A 26,119-nucleotide genomic window follows, 5' to 3' on the forward strand; every position below is an offset into this window, starting at 1 on the left:
TGAAGGTGAGGCTGGCTCCAGCAGTTAGCAAATCGCAGTGAAATTTCATGTTAAAATGGTCAATTTTATCGATATTTCTCTCTGTAGCTATTTTTTCCCTAACAAGCAACTACACTGTCAGCGATTTGTTTTTAACCTGGCCGGTTTAAACTTTATGGAACTTAAGATTGTTATTGTTATTATTCTTGTTGCTAGTTTAAATGGCAGGTAGCTGCAGCCAGTTTCTGTCTGCTGGTAACTTAAATGGACGTCTAAATCAAGCTTGTGTTTTTAGTGCCTTGCAAAACTATTAATGTAATTATCTGATGCTATTGCATGTCTGCATGAACATGAAAATGGGAAGCAGGCAAACTGCTGGCCTGATTCTCCTTGAAAAATTGCTCACCGGCACACAAATGAACAAATAAACACACCCTTTCTTGTTTTCTTTTCTTTTAAACTGCAAATTGATGCATTACTAATGAAGAAATATTTTATAGGCAGTAACTTGTCCATCCTTTTGCCCCATTTGGTACTCTTCCTGCTTAGCTTCTGGCATCATATTTTCCCAGAAAGAAGAGGTGGATTGATACCAACTGAAACATTAATCAGTAAAAAGAAAGAAAGAAAAACGTTCCCATCAGTTCCCAGCTTTAAATAGCTGACATCAGTCATCTATTTGTACTTGTATTTTGACTGTTGGTCTCAGCACTTTCTTAGTTTGTTAGTTTCACAGTTGGTTTAACAGGTTCATCACTTTGCAATGGGTACATGCAGTAAACTCAAAGCCCAGACAGAGACATATTTATTCTGTAGGCTGTACGAGACAACCATATTGGAGGCTTCTTGTCCTCCACCCACAGGTCAAGTGCAGGTCTCAGTAGACTCAGTGGCTCTCCAACCCCACCCAGATTTCTTATCTCCACACAATGGCACCCTGGTCTCTCTGAGCTCTTTAATCAATATCATCAGAAAATAGAGAGAGCTGTGTGTTAACTCCCCTTTTTCCATTTTCTGATGGGGCCTTTTCTCACTCACTCACTATAGGTACTTCAGTGTAGGGCTATTGAGGTCGCTCTGAATGGGACCCACTCCACCCAGAGGGAATATTGTGTGACCACAGGCTAGAATCCGAGAGACCCGCTCTCTCCCTTCCTCCCTGTCTCCTTCTGCCTCTTTTTGCCTCCAACATCACTTCAAAGTGGAATAAAAAATGTGGCACATGAACACTATTAATAAATGTATCACTTCAGTGCCCACAACTGGTCTTCCTTTTTTTTTTATTTTATGTAAGGACCCTTTGAGTGACTGGACTCTCTTTCAAAGGCACCAGTCTTTCTCTCTGTATCGTTCTCTATAAGCTGGCCCACTTTGCAGTTTTGAAAGTCGGCAATCTGGCAGAGCACGATATGGCGGCTTCTTTTGAAGGTTGGATGGTGATTAACCTTAGAGAGATTAATGAATGCATACCCTCCAACATTGTGTATGAGCTGTGTTCTAACAACTTTTATGCTGTTTTGGTGAAGAATTTGATTTGAGAATCATGCTGTAGTCTGTTTTCCTCAGACTATGGACATCTGTAGGACATCTGTCAGACCTGGAATGGATGAACAGGCTTGGGTGACACAAGCTCTCCCACACACACACACACACACACACACACACACACACACACACAAACATACACACATCCTCTCTCTGTTTCACTGCCATCATGACCGGCCTGAATTTTTCTTTTGATCCCTCCCACCCCCTTGTGTTGCCTTTTAATAATTTATCATGAAATCGTCACAGGACAAACTCCACTCGCAGAAAAAGAAACAGAAAGTGAGAATAAAAATTTCATTTGGCATAATTGCATGAAAAGAAACTGCAAAACTGGCCTTTTCATCTATTATTGATGTGTGCTTACAAGTCATGCATAATGCAGGGGGGACGTCTTTATGGCAGCCATGTATTAAATATCATGTTCTGGGGGTCGGGGGGTCTTGAGCTGCATGCTTTCAGTGCCAAAGTTAGTTGGTTTTGTAGCATTTGAATCCCATCCTGTTTGTTACAAGCTAAACTAAAAGGAAGAATTAGGGATTCAGAGTGTGAAAAGCGATAGAGAGAGATTGACAGGAGAGATGAGATGAAATGGGGGGACATGAGGGAGGGACAGAGGGTGTGCAAGCCGACAACGGGTTAACAGGAATCTTTATTTTTAACAACATGTCATCACCAGCCGCCCATCTGCTCCTATGCTGTCAGAGTCCCATGGGAGTGTGTGTAAATGTGTGTGCGAAAGACAAAAAGCAAAAGAGATGCAAGCAAGCCATCACAGATCAAATCACTGATCAGCATCCAAAGGAGGAGGAGGAGGAGAAGGATGAGGGTGAGAGGACATGGTTAGAGAGGTGGGTGGCTCACGGATATCTCTAATATCCAAATGAAGTGAGACAGGAGGGGCAAGGACAGTAGGAGTGGAGGTGGATGGTGTGTGTGTACCGCTGCGGTGGCTGGTGTGAGAAGAAGGTAAAGTAGGATTATGTGGGTCAATCTGCAACTGCCCTTTCTGTGTTTGGATGGGGGATGGAGGTGGAGATGGTGGTCCAGAGGTAATGAGAGGGAATCTATTAGCAGAGGAGGGGGTATGAAGACAAAGAAAGAACATTGGCGAGGAGGTGGAGGAGGTGTGCAGGCTATGCTGGACCTTCAGGGGTGGCCCCAGCAGCTCATATTATATGTTTCGTTTGGATAAAGAGACTCGTCCCTGGGGAAGAAGGGCGAGAATGAAGAGATGTTTACTGGTGGAAGCTGGGAACTATACTCATTTTTTTTGTTTCCACAAAGTGAACAGCCTGGACCAACAACTCACCGTTCCGCAGGTCACTCACAATTAGCAGATAGTTTCTCTTCTATTCAGCGCAGTTAATCTCTTTGCTTTTGTTCTTTCTTCATGCTTCTTCTCCTCCCAGTTCAGACTTGTTTTTCCGTCTATATGCCAAGGAAAACTGCATCCCTCCAGTGGTCCACTTCATTTAATCAAAAGTTTTGAGTGAAAAATCAGATGGAATGAAAACATCTTGTTTTGATATTTATGATGATACACTTTTACTTTTTGGAAAACATCTACTGCAAGCAGTCTTTAGTCCTCGTTTGCCCCATGTCTGCACTGAATCTGCATCTCATATTGGGTAGCGAAATCTCTCCGCCTTTCTTCATCTCCTTTTCAGTGTCTGTCTTTCTCCTCTTCATCCTTCAGGCATGGTAAATTTAAAGGCTAATTAGTCTAGAGAATCCAGTCATGTCAAAGAGCCCACCCTAGGCCACACATACACACGCACGCACGCACACACGCCCTCCTATTGATCTAGAAGCACCAACACATACATGTGCAACTTCTCACAGATTTGCACATAAAATAGTGACAAACAAACAAGATGCAACAAGAGTTTTAGAAGCAGCATGTATTATAAATGGTACACAGGCACAAAAAGTAAGCAAGCTTGCATTATGCAAGTTTTTTTGACCTTAGCAGAGGTCAAGTATTTCAAACATTCCGCATCATTCTCCAAGATGCTATTTACAGGGCTGGCTCCAAAGAAAATGTTTTGCATTTCCCCGTCTCCTCAGTTCCTCCTGCCTTCTCAGCCATCCCTCCCCCTCCCCTCACTCCCCGTTCTCAGTCTTTCCCTCATTTCTGATCCATTTTTTATGCATTACTCCATTACTCTCAACTCCCATTTACAGTGCATTACCTCCTCCCGTCTTTCGCAAACACACTTTGCGCTGCTCTCTCCTTTCTTCAGTCACTTTGCCTTCGCTCTCCTCCATTGAATTATGACACTTTTCGCTACTTCTACCTTTCACTCTTTTATTAACTCTTTGTCTCTTTTCTGGTCACGTCTTCCCCCACTAAGTGTTTCTTCTCCCCATGTTTTTTTCGCCATCTACTTTGACATTCTCTGCATATCACACTGTCTGTCTGTGACATCTTCCTTTTAATTGGTTATCCAAAGCATCCTGTGTAATTTGTCTCCGATACGTGTGTGTGTTTTTTAACAGTTTTACAGATGTCAGCAAATGTAATTAACAACAATATGATTAGCATTCAGCCTGTCTAGACCTTTAATTGTCCCCTTTGAGCACACATAAAAACCCACGGGCACCCAGCAGACCATCAGATTTCACGACACCATAAATCACATGTCAGAAGAGGTAAAATCAATGACTAAGTCAGCGTGTGTAGCGATGTCATCCTTTAATATCAGCTTTAAAATCAAGTAACTGTCATGATATGACCTGCAAGTTCCTAACAGCACAAAGAATTAGACGTGTCAGAGGTAGTTCCTTTTGATTGTAGGACACAACTTCAGAGAACCCATTCTCATTGCTGTGGGTAAAACAAAAATTAAGAATTTAGGTTTTGAAATAGCAGTGATGCAGACAAATAAACCCCCTGCAGACAACTGGCTGTTTTGACAGGAAAAAAGGATAAAATATTTAAAAGAAAATAGCTCTGAAATAATCTGTGGTTTATAGAAAATGTGAGAACTGCAGCTGGTAAAGAATGAACCTAAAACTGCCATGCTAGCATTTAAATGCTTTAAACTATATCCACAGATTTATTGTGATCTGACTCTTCTAAAAAAATCTGCACACTGTATACTATTTTTCCTAATCAAAATTCTTCAAATTCAGACATTTAAATTCAAGAAAAAAAGTCTCATCTTAACATTTCAGATACAAAGAAGACACAATTAAACCTCAATCATTTAATCTGTCTTATTACTACTCTTGTCCCTCCTCCAGCTGTGGTGGGAGTGATATTTCTCTCCTGTGCATGTATTTTGACCATGTTTCAGGCAGTCCACCAGCTTTATGGAAAGGCTTCATGAAAAGCACAATAGTCATAATTTAGATGTAATTTTAGATAAAAACTGGAAGCAGGCTGTCTAGAATAATTATGGAGCATCTTTGCTCTTCATCAACAGCATAAAATAGAGTTTGCAGATTTTAACTTGGACTTTTGATTACAGATATAGAAATTTAATCTGTAGTCTAATTAAACCGCTGTGTGTGACTATGAAGAATTACAGCAAAATGTAGGTAAGAACTTGTTACTGACACATTAATTGATAGAACCAGGCCTCAGAACGATCCACCAAACATGCTGTCCACTCATTGAGGGTCACCTTCCTGTTCCTGTTACGATCACATGACCTGCAAACATAGCACAGAAGAAAACAGATGATTTACAGAAACACATCCTATATTCAGTCACATCCACAAGGATACAGAGATGTAGTTTATAGTTTAAATATCTATAGGTGTACAAAGGAACTGCACTGGGGCTCTTCAGCAGCCATTGTCTTTCAGTTCACAGTGCAGCGTTATCTCTGAAGGGTACTCCTTCAATTTGTGTTAATCCATGGGCAGCGGGAGGCACAGTTGGTAATAAACATTATCATTGCTGGGAATGGCTTGACATTGACACAGCCAGCCCTGCTCCCACAAAACTTGTCATTGCAGACTGGCAGAGAAAAGGGGGGTTGGGTGGGAGTACGGATGGGAGAAGAAAAAGGAGATGGAAGGAAGTAAGAATGAGGGAAGAGTGAAAATGAATAACTGGCTGACAGAAAGGGAGGCTGAGGATAAACGCATTTGTATCAGAGATGAGAGAAAAACAGGAAGCACAGATAAGAAGAGGAAATACTTCGGCATGGAGGAGGAGTATGATAATGGAGAGATGGTGTGGTCATGAGATCGAAAGGGAGGAGGATACAGGATTGGCATGGAAATGAATGGATAGATGGCACGCAGAGAGAACAGCATGGTGGGAGGTGCAGCTTGGTCAGAGCGGGGGCGAATTGCATCTCGGTGTCACATTTTTAACCCTCTGTATTTCTGTAATTAGCCAAACAATAGCATATTGCAAAAGACAGAAGATTTCAATTAGGCCAACAAACCTCTTGTGTCACATGAGGTGATGAAATATGGACATAGGAAATAGCAATGGTCTTGAGTAAGATTTCATCAACTCATTAAAATGGCCATATTTAAAATTGTGATACTTATCAAATTGGCCAGATGTTTCACTATCATCTGCTCGCTTCTAGTACATGCATGTAACACACAACTTGTGAGATTGCTATAGTGGGATGTTAACCCCCCCCCCCCCAAATAAACTGCCCAATATTTAATTTATTTAAATATCAGACAAGAAAGTTAATCATTATGTGATGCAGCAAGGCCGTTGAAGGCAGGACTGACTGAAAAAATGGTGTAGCACAGTGCTCCAAAGGCATCCTCTTATAATGCAGCTTCTTCAGGTCCCTGCGGCTCAACTTGCCATCTTTATTCCTGTCCAACAGGGTAAATCTTTTCTAAAGAGGGAGAGAGAGAAAGCACACTACTCAACTCAATACTTGTGTTTTCTGTTTCTTTATGTCATATCACATAAATACAATAAATGTGTGATGTTAACTAGGAGATTCAGCCGACCACAATGGTGGTTTTGGTCAAGGACTGTATAAAAAGATGGACAGAGTCATTGTGACATCACACACTAGTTAGTGAAGGTAGTTCGAAAGTTAGAAAGAAGGTACTTTTACATTGCCTTTTACTTTTCAAACCCTAACGTCCCACGCATCTATGATTCATGCTCCGAAAACATAAAAGAAACAAAAAGAAACAAATTAATCAATCAATAAACCCATGAAACTCTGTAATTTAACAGAATTTTCCTGTTATTTTAAATACATGAAATGACATGAAAATTCTAGTGAAATAAAATAAAATAAAATGAAAGGTGATTTAACATGCTGAACAAAAATAACATGAAAAATGTGTAAAAATCGTAAAAATTTTAATTAAAAAAAAATGTGTAAGGGCATAAAAAGACTGCAAAAATACAGCCCAAAATTTAAAATAATTTCACAGTGTTTATTTAATAGATTAAACTTTTAAACTTTTAAAACCTAGTTTAATAGTGTAACATATCTAAATATGAGATAACAGAAGTGATACTAAATGGCAGTAACAAAACTATAGTTTCTTTAATTTTACATAGATTTGTTTATTAAATAACATGTTTGTTGTGGATTTACTGCAGTTTTCACCACAGAAATTCTCATTAAAGTCTCATAAAAATACGGAAATTTTTCTAATTTTAATTACAGAAATTATATATATATATATATATATATATATATACACATATATACACATATATACAATATAAAAGGAATTGGCAAGAATACCAGAGGCGCAAAACACCAGCTACTGGTAGACAGAACAATCAGCCGAGACTGCAAGACCAGACTGACCAACCTGTGCACTGCCTGGATTGATTACAAGAAGGCCTATGGAACTCAATGGGGATGTGGCGTACAACACTAGAGGCCAACTCCAAGCCCATAGCACAAGTCACCATCAAGTGCGGGATCTACCAAGGAGATGCTCTGTCCCCACTGCTGTTCTGCATAGGCCTGAACCCCCTCAGTGAGATCATTAACAAGACTGGCTACGGATACCGACTACGGAACGGAGCAGTTGTCAGCCACCTCCTGTACATGGATGACATCAAGCTGTATGCCAAGAGTGAATGAGACATCGATTCACTGATCCACACTACCAGGCTATACAGCAATGACATTGGAATGTCGTTCGGACTGGAGAAGTGTAGCCGGATGGTAACAAAGAGAGGGAAGGTAGTCAGAACTGAGGGAATTGAACTACCAGAAGGCAACATTGCAGACATAGAGGACAGTTACAAGTACCTGGGGATCCCGCAGGCAAATGGGAACCATGAAGAGGCCGCTAGAAAGGCTGCAACCACCAAGTACCTGCAGAGGGTCAGGCAAGTCCTGAGGAGTCAGCTGAATGGTAAGAACAAGATCCGGGCCATCAACACGTACGCCCTGCCCATGATCAGGTACCCTGCTGGGGTAATAAGCTGGCCAAAGGAGGAGATAGAAGCCACTGACATAAAGACAAGAAAGCTCCTTACCATGCATGGAGGGTTTCACCCCAAGTCCAGCACCCTGAGGCTGTACGCTAAGCGGAAGGAGGGGGGCCGGGGACTGGTGAGTGTCAGCACCACAGTCCAGGATGAGACAACGAACATCCAAGAATACATTGGGAAGATGGCCCCAACTGACCGAGTGCTCAGTGAATACCTCAGGCAGCAGAAACCCAAGAAAGAGGAGGGAGACGAGGAACCATCATGGAAGGACAGGGCCCTGCACGGTATGTACCACCGGCAGATAGAGGAGGTGGCTGATATCCAGAAATCCTACCAGTGGCTGGACAAAGCTGGACTGAAAGACAGCACAGAGGCACTAATCATGGCAGCACAAGAACAAGCTCTGAGCACAAGATCCATAGAGGCTGGGGTCTATCACACCAGGCAAGACCCCAGGTGCAGGCTGTGTAAAGATGCCCCAGAGACAATCCAGCACATAACAGCAGGGTGCAAGATGCTAGCAGGCAAGGCATACATGGAACGCCATAACCAAGTGGCCGGCATAGTGTACAGGAACATCTGTGCCGAGTATAACCTGGAAGTCCCGAGGTCAAAATGGGAGATGCCCCCAAGGGTGGTGGAGAATGACCGAGCTAAGATCCTGTGGGACTTCCAGATACAGACGGACAAAATGGTGGTGGCTAACCAACCGGACATAGTGGTGGTAGACAAACAGAAGAAGACGGCCGTAGTGATCGATGTAGCGGTTCCGAATGACAGCAATATCAGGAAGAAGGAACACGAGAAGCTGGAGAAATACCAAGGGCTCAGAGAAGAGCTCGAGAGGATGTGGAGGGTGAAGGTAACGGTGGTCCCCGTGGTAATCGGAGCACTAGGTGCGGTGACTCCCAAGCTAGGCGAGTGGCTCCAGCAGATCCCAGGAACAACATCGGAGATCTCTGTCCAGAAGAGCGCAGTCCTGGGAACAGCTAAGATACTGCGCAGGACCCTCAAGCTCCCAGGCCTCTGGTAGAGGACCCGAGCTTGAAGGATAAACCGCCCGCAGGGGCGTGCTGGGTGTTTATATATATGTATATATATATATATATATATATATATATATATATATATATATATATATATATATATATATATATATATATATAGTGGTGGTGAATTTCTGCATTTTATCGTATTTTTCTGGTGCCCCAGCTACCGGAATATTAACTTTTACAAAAACACATTATTTTATTTTTTAACATTTCATAGTGCCCACTGAAATACCTCAGCATCTATGAAATGGATTGTCATTCAAGATGATTCAAATGATTCCTCAACTTTTCATCTATTGCTTTTGTTTATATAAAAGACCTGTTGTCTTTCTCCCATCAGACTGTTAGCATGCTACCAAGCTAAACAGGAAATGGAAACACGGTAAATGCTTCACCTGTTCACTCGCACTGTTGCTATTACAGTATTACAGTAGGCTGCAGTTCTATTTCTCTCATGCTAGAATCAGCATCCATAATGCTGGAATTTTATGATGTAACACTATCCCAAAACACTCTACATCTGTTTTTGTATCATAGAAATAATGCAGTGAGCTTTCACTTAATTCATTTGAGGCCAGGAGGTCAAGAGAATGCACAGAGGATATTAAGTTATCCCCCTATTCACCATGTTATTGAATAATTTAGTGAATATTGACCAAATACTGTTTATACGTGGTGTCTTAAGAGCCCCTGTCCCAGTCTGTGGACAGCCACACCACAAGCAACATAAGAACTTACCACTTATGGTAGGTTGTTAACATCGATCAGTCACTAGACCCATGGAGGGCAGTTTGTATCTAGCACAAAGATGGTGTCTATCATGAAAAACAGCTTTATGTTCAGTGTTTGGTTACAGTGAAAGGGAAAATGATGCCTTTGAGTATTTGCCTTCTGGCTATAGTTTCTTTTCACTTTATGGAAATGATTTTATTTCCATCATCACTGGCTGAGGTCATCATAGATCATGAATTACGTTTACTACTTCACAGTTATCTTCTTATCCCTGTTAACCTGCTGAACAGGCTCACTTTAAGTGCGAAGTATGAGTTACTTGTGCCAGCTGTGTCCTCTGGGTGTGGCTCAGGCAGCTCTGGGGCGGGGCAGCAGGTGCGTAGGATTCCCCCATACGACTCAAGAGCAGAAACCAGTCCAGGAGACGATATGGAAACTGGCCTAACTCCTCCTCGGTGCATTTACCCTTGGGGACTGATCATAAGGCACATCAGAGCCAATTTGGAAGACTGTGATACACAGTGGAAACAGTCTGTAATGTCTAATGCTATTTACCCAGACAGGGTCCTGTGTGCGCGAGTCCGGTGCGGCGCCTCTTTCTGCAGGCATCTTTATGAAGCCAACACTCATTCTCATAGGTCTTTCCCACAACACTGCACACTGGTGCCCTCTGCCTGATTCCATGAGCGAGTGCCCACAGACAAAATTCACATGTGAGAATGTAGTGTACAATGTGCCAGATTACTGCTTTACCTTAACATGTCTTTCCAAAAGTTACATATATGTGTGAATCCCATATAAGTATAAACTTCCTGTAAGGACAAAATATTTTAAAGCCTGAAAATGATTAAAGAACCAAATGTTGTTTACCGAGGACAGGACTGAGGACAAACACACTTGGGGATGAGAATTCCGTTTTCTTGAACTACCTGGCACCAAGACCCCACTGGAGTACGGCATTTCAGCAGCTCACAAAGCTTTTCTGAAGCAGAAATAGAAAAACAACCTTGTGTCAGCTTAGTTTTTACTTTTACATCGACACTCACCAGCCATTTTATTAGTTTCAACTTGATATTACTAGGTTAGGACCCTATTTTGTCTTCAGAATTTCTGGCTATAGTTTCTTTATGTTAATATATGCTTAAGAGCGTTCATCGTGTTTATGTGTATCATGCATCCATGACGGTTCCTGCCAGTTCTGGATGGTGACTCGAATACTGACCAGGTATGTGAAAATTTTAATGTATTTTGATCACTTTCTAGTTCTGCACATTTAGAAAAAGAGGAATGTGCATGGGACTTGCATGCAGTCATGTGGCATTCCTCTTACCTGGTTTAACTCTGCCAATGTATGGTCTCAGGCTCTCTTCAGCTTGTCTCTGTTTGCGCTGGGCTCTGCCTCCCTGAAACACACACACAGTTTTCTAATAGACAAAAAAAAAGCGGGCATTTATGTTTTATCTGCGGCCAAAATCATTAGTGGCAGCACCGAACTCTGGCATAAATTTCCCTTTCATTAAAACCCCCGGGCTCATTTTAAACTAATATTCTGTACCATTAGAAAAGTCAGCTTCTTGGCATCATTGTACTGTAAAGAGCACACATCATAAACCCAAAATAAAAATGGGCATCCGTTCAACATCAATCTGCTCTCACAGTGCACCTCAATTCCATACTGATATTTCCAAACTTTGTAGTCTCAGCCAGGTCCACATCTGCCCCTAAATTCTTCCCAGATCAAATGTGAAACAGGTGACCAAAATACTGGAGCCACATTCCATAACTCGGAAATTTTCTTTTTAACACCTGTGACAAAACAGACTTGATGAGTGGAACAGAAAAAAAAGTCAGGAGAACATAATTTCAAATATTTTTACTTTTCACTCATTAGTAATATTTACATTGACCCTTGACCCTTTTTTACGATTTTTTTTTGTGGAAAGCCGAAATTAGGCAGATTAAGTTAAACATACCTTTACTGTTTGAACACCCAGGAGCAGAAACAAGCTACAAATGATGTTCAACTTCATGGTTGAGCCACCCAGTGGGGCTGTAAGAGGAAAATGACGAATCGACATATTTTATGTTTCCAGTATCTTCCTTTACATTTCCTCATATTGAGTTAAAATCGAATAAAGATAAATGTTGCAGAAAATGATCAGTTTACCCAGAACCCAGAACAGCTAATCAGTGCATTTGAATCTAATTGTTCTTTCTGCTGTGCTGTAATTTACTGACTTTTACCCTGTTTCCAGTCATTCTCATAATGTAGCGGGAAACAATGCAGCTCATTGAGTTTTAAGCACCAAAGAAAATGATTTTCCATCAGAGAGGAAGCAGAGGGTTGAATTACACTGAGAGAACATTCAGCTTTCAGTTGAGGAAGTTATTGCAGAATAGCAAGTCATTTTCTATCTCCTGACTGCTTGAGGAAAAACATCTTACCAGGGCCTCTGTCACTCCTTCCTTCTGTTGTTATTCCCTTGTTAGCGTTCTCCTTCGTTTCCTTGTTCTGTCTCCTCCGCTGAGGGTGAATATTTTTGCAGCTGGCTTTAACAGACTTTATGTTTTCTTTTATTTGATTGAATATCTTTTCTTTGCATTCGCCCCTTTTTCAGCTCCCCTTCTCCTTACCTCTCTGAGTCTCTTTCGCATCAGCCCGCTTTTGATTGCAGTGAAGTGAACAGGTATCTGAAGTCAGTATTAGTTTAAGACCATGTGCACTTGAATGTTTTCGTAAAGAAGATCTGAGAGAGAGAGAATTTAGGAAGGTGGAGTAGTTTTCATGGAAGCTGGCACTGGACCACATGATGATTTACAAGCCAGGGAGACCATATGGTCACACTATTGTCTCAAGCTGAAATTTCCCTTTGTGTTTCAGACACACACGCTCACACACACCCAAAGAGAAAAGAGAGAGAGAGTATATGCAGAAGAAGAATACCTTTAAAAATATGACCGGTCAAACGCAATAACATAGCAAAGGCTGCTCTCTAGTGGTTAGAAAGGAAAACAACAATTTCATTATGTGACTACCACTAAAAATATACAAGGCTAATGTATGATGATTTATAAGCATTTTTGACACAAGTGTCCATAGTCTGGTAAATTTGACGAGGGCACAGGGGTTTATTCCTTTCTGCAGCCACCTTTCTTGGAAAGCCACTCCTTACCAATACTTCACCAAAATGATTTTAAACAGGTTGTTCATTCGGGTTGAGAGCTAACTGTTGCAGTCCAACAAAATATATATGCCGCGACTTCTGCTTTTACTAAGCTTGTAAACTAGCCGCTTTGTCGACAATGTCAGAAACTTTACTTACTGTTTACTGTTGAGCTGTCAGTGAGTGCTGGTTGTTTACTGGACTGCCTTTTATTTAAAAAAGGTATGCAGATGACAGCATTATCTGCTGGATAATAAACAGTGAGTTAGTTCATAGAGGGAGGAACTCAACAATCGGCAGTATGGTGCACAGAGAAGAACTGAGTGGTCAAGATCAAGAGAACTAGGTGCTGATATCTGGTTTAAGAAAAGCTGATAGAAGACACACAGGTCTGTTTACACCAGTAAAGAAAAAGCTTGAAGTCAATGACTGGAAAGCGAATTAAACCCACCCAGCAGACAACTGGCACCAATTACCAAGCCTGAAGTTAAGTCTCTGTTCACAGCCCATAAAATGTAAGTTAAGTTAATGAGATTTTTTTTTTTGTTCTTGTTTTTTAAATTAACTGGCCACTTTAGCAGGTTAACTGCTTGTTAACAAAATATCTTATAACCCAATCATATGACATCCTGTTGAAATTCAAAATGAGCATCAGAATGAGGAGGCAAGTTAATTTAAGTGACTTTGAATGTGAAACTGCTGATCTGGTCGGGCCACTCTGAAGGGTCTCAATTTCTGCTGCAACATTTTGATAGTAGTGTCCAGGATGTTGTTCAGGTTGCTGTTGGTGGTGTAATGATGTATGGCATTTTTTTCTTGGCACGCTTTAAGCCCCTTATACACCACCACTACCTCAGTATTGTTGCTGACCACAGCACTGTGTTATGACCACAGTGCACAGCAGCTTACTGCGCCATGTCACAGAGCTCAAATCATCTCAAAGTGATTTCTTGAACACGAACATGTATTCACTGCACTCAAACGGCCTCCACAGTCTCCAGATCTCAATCCAAAAGAGCACATTTGAGATGCGATGAAACAGCAGATTCAGTTCATGTGCAGCCGACAAATCTGCAGGAAGTTTGTGATGCCGTCAGTACTAGCAAGGTGGACAAAGAGAGCCATTTTAACTTGCAGCAGCATTTTTTATTCAGATGAGGCTCTTTACATAAGTAAGACAGTGTTTTAATTGAACCAATAATTAATAAAGGTGTACACTGTTCTACTCTTGCACCCCAGAAAGATAGAACAAGTTAAAGATTTAAAACATATATCTGATGACTGATGTGTATATTATTATTGTGTTATTGCTGTTATTGTGTATATATTTATTTATATTTCTTCATACATTCTTATATAGTTCTATATTGTGTATTTTGTTGTACAGTTATTTTATTTTCAACTTTAATTTATATATTTTATCTTATTCTCCCAGTTAAATTTACCCTTCATTCTAATTTGTGTTGTACAGTTATTTCATTTTTAACCTTAATTTATATTTTATTCCTTCCTAGTTAAATTTACCCTTTTTAATTTTTCATATTTATTTCCTTTCTTATTCATAGCCTTTTCCTTTTTTGTTTTCTTTAGGTCACGAGCAGTTGTCCTAGCATTTCACTACATATCGTACTGTGTATGACTGTGTACGTGACAAATAAAATTTGAATTTGAATTTGAATTTTATATCTACTTTTTAAAATAATCTTTGTAAATATCTCCAAAAATCACAGATCTTTTTTTTTTTTTAAGCAAACAAATAAAACAACTACAAGCCATCTTTGCTAGTTGCTGTGCAACCGTTGATTTAAGGAGCAGATTCTTGAAATCTTTTAACATTCTTTTTTTTTTAAACTTCCCTTATCTTTGGGGTTGGAATGAAAAAGAGGCATAACTCATAAGATGTAAAACAAGCAATTTAATAACACATACTTTATTGTTCCTTGTGGGGAAATTACTCTTTGCATTTAACCCATTCACTCAGTGAAGCAGTGGGCAGCCACCAATCCAGCGCCTGGGGAGCAGGGACTGTAGGGACTGTACCTTGCTCAGGGGTACCTTAGAGTAGTCAGTGGATTCAAACCCCCAACCTTCCAATCATGGGGTGACCACTCTACCTACTGAGCTATCGCTGCCTACTAATGCTGGATTTCATTCACTTTCATGCTCATGTTACATAAAATCCTTCCTTTGTTTCTATTCACTTCATCTGGATTTGTAAACCTGATGTATCCTTTAATCTGTTTTAGAGCCATTGTTTTTCATTGTTTTTGCCACTTGACAGAATATTACTTTAAGAATTATTCATATACATATTTTTAATGGCTGACATGAATAAAGCAAAAACTATAAAACAAAATAATAATCTTTTTGTTTTGAATGCTTTTAATGGATAAGTGATATGAAAAATACAGAACTGCGGTGAAATGGGGGTGTTTCAATTCAATTCAATTCAGTTTTGTTTATACAGGGCCAAATCACAACATCAGTTGCCTCAAGGTGCTTTATATTGTAAGGTAGACCCTACGATAATACATACAGAGAAAAACCCAACGATCATATGGCCTCCTATGAGCAAGCACTTTGGCGACAGTGGGAAGGAAAAAATCCCTCTTAACAGGAAGAAATCTCTGGCAGAACCAGGCTCAGGGAGGGAGACAGAAAGACAGAATAAAAGACATGCGGTGGAAAATAGCCAGAGATGAATAACAAGTATGATTTTTCTGCCTTTGATGTCTGACGTATTAATGCAAACTGTATCTTGGTGCTTATTATGCTATTTTTCTTCACACAGTTTGTGAATTTTAGATCGCCAGCAGCTAAACTTTTCCAAGTAGAATTACTGGTCAGCTGAAATGACAATGGGACATACAGACAGTTGCTTGGAAAAATCAGGAAATGCCATGTTCTTAAAGAAAAAAATCTGGCCCTGTTTTATCTGACATTGCAGGGAAATTGTTGTTCCTGTTATTCAAAGGAGTTTAAGAAAAATACATGACTTTCGCCACGCTGGCTTGCTGTGTCGAAACTTTCAGCTACAGTTTCTTCTTTTGCAGGTTTTATGAAATTGATCCACCCACATTTGTGTCCAGGTCAATAATTTAGAACAGCGAAAAGGGGGTAAAGTTTGATTAACTGCTAAATCATACTACTATACTACATATTATGTGAGATCTGGTTAAAGTTAAGAAGCACTTCACAGTGAATCTGAACAGAAGGCTATTTTAGCTCAGGTACCAAGGCAATGATGCGCAAAACAACCCATAACAGACAAATAGTAGAAGTGATAAGCTATTAAGAAATGGTGCTTTCTGTGATTGCTGCCAGTGTTAAACTGCCAGTTGTTCAAGAAAATAGCACGACTATAAAAACTCGTGTTCTACTCTTGCTGAAAACATCAGCTACTTCTAGCCTGCTTGAATGCTGGCAGTCTGTTTCCTTCCCTTGTTGCTGATAAGGGAACCGATTATTTCACATTACAGTGAGGATATGGGAGAAGCTGTTGCCCAGTTGAACAGTAAGCTAGACATGAGGCAGAATTGAAAGGGACTGCATACAACAAAACATGTTTCTTATGCTTTATAAATGTGACGAGGGAACTGTATTTGGAGAAATCCAAGCGATGGACTTATCATCAGAGAGATGCTGTACAAGTTATCTTAGAGAGCTTTATTTTTTAATGCTGGCTGATCAGGGCCTTCGTTTCCTTTCTGAGGCACATGCAAAAAGGTACAAGCTGTGTGGCTTGTCAGTACTTGGTCTTCATCCCTTTTTTCTTACCTAAAAGGATGTCCTAAACTTTGGAGGAGGAGGTACAGATGGCTATTTCCAGAGTGCTGCCTGGTATTCTTTCTATCTTGGGTTGTGGAATGCACAGACGATCTTAAGTATGTGGAAGAAGCTCCTGGTGTGGACCCTTCAGATATACTCCTGTCCAATCAGATTTGTTAGCTCCTAGGCTGCTTTAAGACAGCTTACTGTGGTATTCTGTGGATTTTATGAAGGTAGAAATGTCCTAAAATATTACATTTTTATTACTGTAATGTCTGTAGTATCTTTGTTGGTGCGTTTTATTTCGGGTTTTTTTTTTTATTAATTACAGAACAAATGCATCTGGTGATGTTCGTGCAAAATTGCCATCTTCCTCCTCCTCCACTGTCACCTCGGACAACATGAGCTCACCAACCTTTTGTTCAGCCACTGCCATTATGTGGGCTGACTCATTTCGGGTTCCCTGGGGGCAAATACCAAGTGAATTATGCCGTGCAGTAGCAAATGGGAGTAGACTTCTCAACCCCGATCACTGCAAAATGATTTGCGTCCTTGTCGATGAAATGAGGTAGCAAAGCAAAGCACAGTGTTGTGCTGTTGCTCACAAAATAGTCAAACAGTATTCAAAGAGCTTTTCTGAGTATGCCAGTTTATGCTTGATTGAGGAAATTTCCCGCCACTCCCTCCAAAAAGAAATAAAAACTCATGTTGAGCATCTTAATAGAGACAACACTGCATATGTGCAGAGAGCAACAGCATGTGGACGTACATAATGACAGTCTGATTTCCCACTTGGTGAGAGCGATGCTGTACTAGAGAAAGAAAGACAAGCTTTAGAGAATTGAGACAAGGTATGCAAAACAAGTGGCACTGATATGAGTTAGGTTTGTACCTTGGTGAAAATCCAACCAGAGATGTCAAAGCAAATGACTACACTGCACTACAAAATGTTATTCAAGTAACTTCGGGGTTAACCTTGAGTTTTCTGTACTGCAAAAGTGGATGTGATCACTATAGTAACTCATATTACGAGGTTCCAAATTGTAGATCAACAGGTATGAAGTCACTGCTTACTGAACAATCAATTCTCTGGAAAACAGTGTCAGCCAGTCCCAGTGTTGCTCACAGATTGAGCAGGAGTCCACATGCCACAAGGCTAAACAGTTTAGCCTGGGTTTGACTGAGTCCTGAGGCCCTTTTCTGTGTTCCCTCCCCACTCTTTCCCTACCTCCCTGTCTTCTCTACACTATGCTATCTGAAAAAGGCAGAAAATAGCAAAAAAAAAGAAAAAGAAAATACTCGTAAAATTCGAAGTAATGAATCAACTTCTTTACTCAATCAAAAGCAAAAAAAGTAGAGGCTCTGAAATGTACTTGGAGTAAGAAAGTAAAAACTAGCTCATTGAAGGACAATTCTACCATCCATTTTTATGAAAAGGAAACTGAGTCTTCTGCCATTTTAATATAATAATAAAATAATATTAGTAGATAAGAATACAAATGTCATCCAAATCTAATTTCTAATTCTAATGAATGTGCTCTGCTTGAATCTGTTACACAAGCAGTGAAAGAGAATTTTAAATAATTAAATAAATATATAAATGTTTTCAATTTTATCTGATCTTTGGTTGATTTCATAACAAAGGATTCAAATTAAGTTCTTCTGGATTTTGGCCAGCATAGGTTCAACTGAGGGGTACTTGGTGGAATTAGAATGGATGTATTTTATTCGGGCCGTCCTATCTGTGGTGTTTTATGTCTCGGTACACACTCACATATTAGATTTGCAGGGACAAGGATGGATCACGCCCAGGTCTCTTGTCTTTCCTTGATTTCTATATTTATTTCATTGACTTCATCTGTGACTAGCATGTATCCACTCTGTGTGGCATTTCTAGCTATTTAATAGGTGTTAGCTCACTAGACTGAGACCAAGCTAGAAGTTTCCTTAGCAGTTAAACTAATGAAAAACCTAAATTAATTTAACAATAAAGAGTTAAAGTCCACTGAGTGCAACAGTTCATGTTTAGCTTAGAGTTTTATGAGGAAAAACCTCAAAGTGATTCCCAGCCAAAACAAGTCCAGCCACTGATATCTCCGTCTTGGCTTGCAGCTCCTGTAAGCGGGAAACCTTGCCTTCATTTTTGTGAGAAGGTGGAGCCAGATCATCCATCTCTTCGACAGTCATTGGTTTAAGACTGTCTTGCTGTCAGTCTGAGTAAGTGCAGTTGACAGCATAAGGCAGAGGCAGTACACCTAAAGTTATTACTTATATTTGAATTGGTGCTTGTATTTATTGCTTGTAAAGCAGCAACTTGTTATTAAGTTAGATTTCAGCTGCCAGGCGGAAAAAGATGTACTTCACTGTCAGTGCCACGCCAGACTCCAAACAACACTGGTATTTTGTTTAAAAGACAAGTTATATACCTGTATAAATTATCTGTTTATTTTGTTTTTGACTGTGTAACGTACATTTTTAAGAGCAATGCCCTTTTTCTTTATTTTTGCACCATTATTGAATTCCCTATTTCTTATCTGATGGTTGTCTTGTGTGATGTTCCGGTCATGTGCAGCTAAATAGTTTTAATTAGATTTACTGGAATTTTTTATACAGTATTAGTCATTGTTGCATATAATGGGTTCTTTGAAGTGAATGACAACATTCACTTCACATTTATCAAGATATCATACAGGAAAGACATAGCACAGTCTGATAGGAGCTAGCATTCGAGGAGCTAGACACAAGTCAAGGGGGCACTGAGGAGGCTATTATTCTGAGTCTCGGTGTGAAGTTCCCTCAGCTGTAATGGCAAAGGAAGATACTGATAATTGGCCTGAAAATCCAGATGATGTCATGTTCTTTAAAAGATCTAACCCTCTTTTGTCTGAAGCTGCAGGAAAAATGACTGCTTCTGTCATTCAAACTGAAGAATGTCAGGAAATGTGGAGCCAGGTCGTCTACTTTTATACAGTGATTAGTTTAAAACTCTCCAGCTGTCAGCTGGAGTTAGTGTAGTTGACAGCATAAGGCAGAGGCAGTACACCTAAAGATATTTTGTATTTGTATTTCTTGTTTCTAGCAGTGACTGGTTCTAGCTGATTTTAGCTAGTAGGTTGTGTTAGGAGGTTTTTGCATTTTCTTGTTGATTCGATCAAAGGCCAGTTAGAATTTAAAAAAATATGTTGGTGTTTTATTGAAAAGATAAGCCATATATAGAGAGAACTGACTTGATTTGTTTTACCTGTTTAACTTCCACTTTTTAAGAATAATACCCTTTGTTCTTTTTTTTGTATCTTTATTGTGCCCTCTGTTCCTTCTCAGGTCATTTTGTGTGAATTTCAGATCCTCAGCAACTTTAAATAGATAGACACAAAAGCCATAATCTTGAAGAGAGCAACAAGAATGTGATGTTTGTTTGTTTTTTTTTTGGGGGGGGGGGGGGGGGTGTCCTTGACATAGGTGTGTCACAGCAGCATGTTGTACTGATGCACACAACTGGGAGCCCCTAACTCATTACACTTGGGAAGTATAAACCAAGACAGTGTACGCACTCATGAGTTAACAGGACCAAAACCTTTGTATAGAATATTTACCTATTTTTCAGTCTGTCTGTTTATCATGTTTGTACATTTTCCTGATACATAAAATCAAAAATCATTAAGGAACATATGTTTGACATATACTGAAGGGATGCCAGTGAAGTAAACTTAATTAGACCAAATTCTATTAAATTTAACATTTTAATATTTTATATTATCCTTATATAATAAAGTTATATACAATTATAACTTGTACAGGAGCACCTTTGCACTTTATTAATAACACTTTAACTAACACTTTATTTAGCATCAAGAAGTGTGGTGGTTTTCTGTGAGGAGGAAAGAATTGTTACTGGGAGCAAATAAGGTCTAGTATTAAGGAAAAGTTAGGCAAATGTGTGTGCAAAGTCTAGAGGTAAAGGTTGGTGCAAAAAGTTGCTGTCAACATGTGATTACTCACCTGTTTTTTCTGTGTCCTCTCCAGGGTGCTTGGGAAAATGTTTCTCTGGGGGTCCAGACAACATTTAAAGGTTCTGGGAGAGGCCATGGGTTAAGGGAGTGTGGGGAATCTCTGTGCACTAGGTTTTTGGTGTTTTTGGCAAAGTGTAAAATATTTAATCATATGAAAATGGTACAATGTATGTATATATTTATTTATTAGAATTGTGTATTGTAGAATGTTTGTGGAAGGTTGGAATTTGGAAAAACTCACCTGACAGTAAAATAATGGTTTAGTCCTTAACAGCGGAGAAGGCTGATAATTGTCGTTAAATATGAGAGTGAATGTTTGTGCTGTGAGAAGGCTTGACATGCCAGTGACTGTCATGGCCTTAGAGCTATATGTGGGCAAATAAATGCCTCTTGCTTCTGCCATACTGTGTCTTTGTCTTCCTCACTGTAAATCCAGCTGCAAACAGCTGCCCTATTACATTACCTAATGCCAGCATTTTGAGCCTGCATATTTTGAGTGTAGCCTAATTTTAAAAGAATCAGTTCAGTTCAGAATTCTACAATATATAGTTTTAATTTCAAAAAACATGTTTAAAAGGTATTGGCATTGTGTTTTCAGCAGAAACAGGTGCTGGATGCTCAGCACTAAAGGTGAGGCCATGCATTTTTGCAGGCTTGTACGTATTTAACTTCAAATACCAGGAGGAGATGGCATCCACCTTTGAGTTCATTCAAAGGTGAAGTTTGGATTTTAACACCCTCAAAACCTCCCATTTAGATTCTGACTAAAGTAAAAAAATATGTTCTGTTAGGAAAAGTGTTTCTTTTTCTAGGCACTTTGTAGGCAGTAATCCAGAGAGAAGATTGAAGGCCTCAAAGGAAAAAGGACCTTTAAACATGCTAGCTGACTTTGCCAGTAAATCCACGTGTCCATTCTACTGTGTAAACTAATGGATAAACAAATTTTTTGAAAAGAAAAAGCAGTCATGTACTTTAGTTTCATTTTCCTTTGAAGATATTTAACAGTGAACGCTTACTGTGTCACGAAACAACATTAAAAGCAAAACCTAAAAACACCAAATGCATTTACCAGCTCATTATCAAGTTAGTAGGAAGTAATTATTTAATTGTATCCATAGGCCTTTAAATGTACGTAGCATCCTTATATCTAACGTCCAGCTTCTTTCTCTAAATTCATTTTCACAGTCTAGAACATTTGTTCACCCAACAGACAGATATGTACACTTGCAAATGTCTGACAAAAAATCAAATATAAAATGGATTCTGCTTCAGCTTCTGAGTGCAAAGATTGCAAAAAGTGCGAATGGTGCAGCTGGAGCTAAAGTTGGTTGGTGTCATGTGTTCTGCCTCATGCATTCTTGAAGCTCCCTTAACTAAACCAGACAGCATTTCCAGTAGTGGGAGAATGTCTGAAGCAGACACACGTTGTGCTACACGTGACAAAAGAAAACTTCAGACAAATCCTGAACTGACTCTCCTGACAGTGGCCAAAATTCTTGTGTGAAAATGGTTTAACTCTGTAATCTGTCTGTCTGTCATGCTTCTATCTCTCAATCATCCCTTTGTCTGTCTGTCATAGAAATAGTGAGACAGGGTTGATTGAGAGACAGAATAAAAAGGTAGAGAGACATGACAGAGAGGCAGAATGGAAAGTAAGCAAAAAGTTTAATGATAAAGTGCTGTTCACAGACGAATAGCAATGAAGTGCTATACAACAAAATAGACTAAAATAATTTTTTAAAAATAGCATGAATCACAAAAAAAATACAAGAAAGTACAGTTAATAGCAGTATAAAAATATTAAAAGCAATTTAAGGCAGAGAATAGATGAATTCAAGCAAATACCAATAAGACTCAATAGAAGACCTGTCTTTTTTAAGATTTCAGAGTGAGAAAGCAATATAGTATAAGGTAGGCTAAATACTCTACAGTATGTCTATTTAGGGCTCAACAATTTCTAATTTTGGGAACCATTGTAAAGAATGTAAAATAGAAGCAATTTGAGATTGCTTACTAGAATATGTCAGTAGTCAGAAGCCATCAGCAAAATAAAAAAAGCAATTTAAATGAAAGAAACAAGAATGGGAAATACATTTTACATCTGAGTTAAAGCTCAGAGAGGAATCAAATATTCCCCTCTGGGCTAAGTTCAACATTCAAGATTTCAAATGCTGAACTTATTAGATGGACAAAAGAACACTTGGAACCAAAATAAGAGTTTATAATGCTGAAGGACTCTTTAGTAGTAGTAGTGTTTGATATATGTTCAGCAGGAATGTTGATATGTCTGATTATCATAATTCTGCCTACTTTCAACGGTAGAAAATTAAAGTCTTAAAGTCCAAGGGAAAATATGCAGCAGAACCAGGTTGCTTATATATTATAATACCATACAATGGGTGAATTTCTAGAATTATAATTATAATCAACTTGATGGAGTAACTAGAGACTGAAAAAGTCAACTGACACAAAAATGTCTATTTTTAAAGTTCTTTGGCAGTTCAACCTCCTCAACTAGAAATCTGTGGTGCAGAGAAAAATGAACAGTGTGTTGAATGTAGTTTTAAGAAATCTGAGACGTTCTCATGCTTCTCAGAGAGAAGCATAAAATCTAGTTCCTCTTGATAGAATAAGTCATTCAAAATTAAGAACTTCTTAGCAGCAAAGTAGGCATTAATCACCATCAAATCACTGTTATTTTACCAGAGAGCCACTGGGGTGGTTATAGAAGGAAGGTCTCAGACAGAATCCAGATGGAGAAGTGAGCTGTGCAGCAAATCGGGGTTCCTGCCATGATGAGCAGAAGCTTTCTACACTTTGAGATGTCAGCCTGGAGAGAAAATAGAAGCACAGGCACTAGTTATAGACTAAAAAAATTCAGGGAACAATACCTGTTATTAGAACAGCAGCGAAGCCCAAAAGTCTCTAAAGTCTCTCTGAAGGCAATGAAATGGTTTGAGGAAAATGGCCCTCATCCCCCAGTTCCTCCAGTGGGCTCTCCATAGTGAAGGTGTTATTCTAAAATTATGGTGTCATAGCTATTACAGAGACCCGAATTCCAGCATTGTACTCCTTCTGCCAGCTGCTTAGTTTTCTAAAGAGACACTGTCTCAGCCTGCATGAGCAGCAATTTAATTTAATTTTAGCCCTGATTAGTGCTGTTGATTCTGCATTGCAGCAGTGTTCACAGTGGGTGATTTACGTTGCTTAAGCAGTTTATTTAGTTTTTCCGGTACAGATCTGCTGAGCTTTAGTAAGCCTCTTTGATTGCTGAGATCAATAAGCCCTGCGCACTTTTCAGAGTCCAAGAAATAGTTAATTAAATTGTTTAATCTCCATGTCTTTTGAAAGATTTTATCACTATGTGTCGAAAAAGAGCAAAACACCATCTGTTTTTTTAAAATTCTCAATTAGAAGAACACATTTATGTGACGAAAAAAGAAATGAAATAAACCCTTCAAATAGCTTTTATTGTTTTGCATTACCTTCATTTGTATTCATTTAAATACAAGCAGAAACGTAAGATAATAATTAATATTTCATTTTAGATGAAAGTTTGGAGATATGCATAATTTTACAGTCATACTGCTTCCTCTAAAACTGCATCCATGATTTATTTTCTTAGGGCGTCAAGGTCTAACAAGCTGAGGAAGGCTTTCATTCCTGACATGTAACTTATTTATGAAGTTATTTATGGTTGTCTATCATTTATTACAGTGAAAAAGAACAATAGAATTATTTTTCTTGGAATTTGATGAACAGTTGTCTTTAATGTGCATGGATTTTGACTAACAAGCTATTGGTATTTTGTAAATTTTAACCGCACAGCTGTTGGAAAGAACTGAGTTGTATTCTGGATAAATAAGGACTGGTGGATGACAAATGTGATGAAGCCCACTCATAATGCTGCATTTGATCATCTCCAAGATTCTAAATGTATCTAAAATGAAGGCTGATGATGCTCATTCTGATCATCTTTGTGTTTTCTTTCAGATGATTATCTCCAAGCACACAGATGCTCAAACAATTAAAATGTGTACCACTATAAACACCCACTATGTTCTTTATCTTAACTTTCATTTTCAGATCCACACTCCCTTGGGTTTCAGTTAATGACCTTTAACCTTTTCGTTTATTTGAGTTCACATCATACAAATGTGGATGTAGTCTCATGTAAGAAAAACTATTTCACTTTCTGGCTTGCATTCTGATTTTTCAGTTTCCACTACTTAACTGTGATAATGGAAAAAGTTGACATGGTAAATAGCAAATGGACTGGTTCTTAAATAGTGTTTTGCTACTCCACCTGAGCCCTCAAAGCACAGTGACACTTGAGTGTGCTAAATTGTGTTGCAGGTCTTTATCCAGAGTGTTATTGAGGCAGGCCAAGCTTTTACATAGTTTAGGGAACGTCAGCTGTTGAATAACACCTCGTTGCCTTTTAAACTGCTTCAGTTCTTGGTAATATAGATTCAATAAAGTCCACTAGAGTTCAAAGGAAGTCATGTGAGTGAGTGAACTCACTGTCATGTTCAAGAAATCAGTTTGAGATTATTTAAGCTTTGTACACTGATAAGACCACAGTTAGTACACAGTCGTTATAACGGGATGGACATGGTCAGCAACATTACTCAGGCAGGCTGTGTTGTTTAAATGATGTTCACTTGTCACTAAGAGGCCCAACATGTGCCAAAAAATATCTCCACACATTACACCACCATCACCGTACAATCTGAATCTTGCAGAAGAAATGTGGTCTTCTGCTCCTGCTTCAAGGTTTAATGCATTGTGTATTCAGAGAGGTTCTTCTCCATACCTTAGTTGTAATAAGTAGTAATTCAAGGAATCATTTCTCAGTTTTCTCAGAGGTAGAATTATTTTAAGCAATTAGCAGTACATTTTATTAAGAAAAAGAAAAAAGAGTAAAATCGCAAATTTTGCACATCCACTCCGCCCCCTGTAAGTTTAACACTTAAGATTCAGTTTGTCTTGCCAACTGGGAAAAATACACTTAATACTATTTCCCTTTCAGAATGGAGGTTCAAAACAAAAGGGGGGTTTTAAAGGCCCAAACTTGGCCCAAGTTTGGGGGTTTTAAAGGCCCAAACTTGGGCCAAGTTTGGGCCTTTAAAACCCCCCTTTTGTTTTGAACCTCCATTCTGAAAGGGAAATAGAAAACTATTTTCTACAGTCATTGGTGCAAACGTAGTGTCCTTTGTGGCTAGTAAACAGATTTAGCACAGCCCTGCACGCTCAGCTATGGGTCTGACGTCACACGTGCGGCTACCAAGCTGTAGTTTACTTTTTATTTGAAAGCTTACAACTTAATATAAACTCATAAGAGCGAATTAAATTAATGCCAGAGACAGAAATTGACTCACAGGACTTCAATAACACCTAGCAAAGAGAGATGCAACCCAAGCTTGCAGATTAGCGTGCAAAGTCCCAGGTGACATCTACACGCTC

General features: G+C 39.2%; 1 protein-coding gene across 1 annotated transcript; it reads right to left on the reverse strand.

Moving 5' to 3' along the window:
- Positions 1-4,207: 4,207 nt before the first annotated feature.
- Positions 4,208-12,599, reverse strand: sparcl2 (SPARC-like 2). Its single transcript, XM_082556921.1, has 10 exons — positions 12,346-12,599; positions 12,157-12,235; positions 11,685-11,761; positions 11,042-11,114; positions 10,582-10,693; positions 10,267-10,385; positions 10,031-10,185; positions 6,235-6,347; positions 5,090-5,184; positions 4,208-4,354 (listed from the first exon to the last, which is right to left on the reverse strand). Exons 1-10 carry the CDS (start codon positions 12,364-12,366, stop codon positions 4,299-4,301), a joined length of 900 nt encoding a protein of 299 aa, XP_082413047.1. The 5' UTR covers positions 12,367-12,599; the 3' UTR covers positions 4,208-4,298.
- Positions 12,600-26,119: the final 13,520 nt, after the last annotated feature.

This window comes from Aulonocara stuartgranti, assembly GCF_965226115.1.
Source record: "Aulonocara stuartgranti genome assembly, chromosome: 13".
In the NCBI taxonomy this organism is placed as follows: domain Eukaryota; kingdom Metazoa; phylum Chordata; class Actinopteri; order Cichliformes; family Cichlidae; genus Aulonocara; species Aulonocara stuartgranti.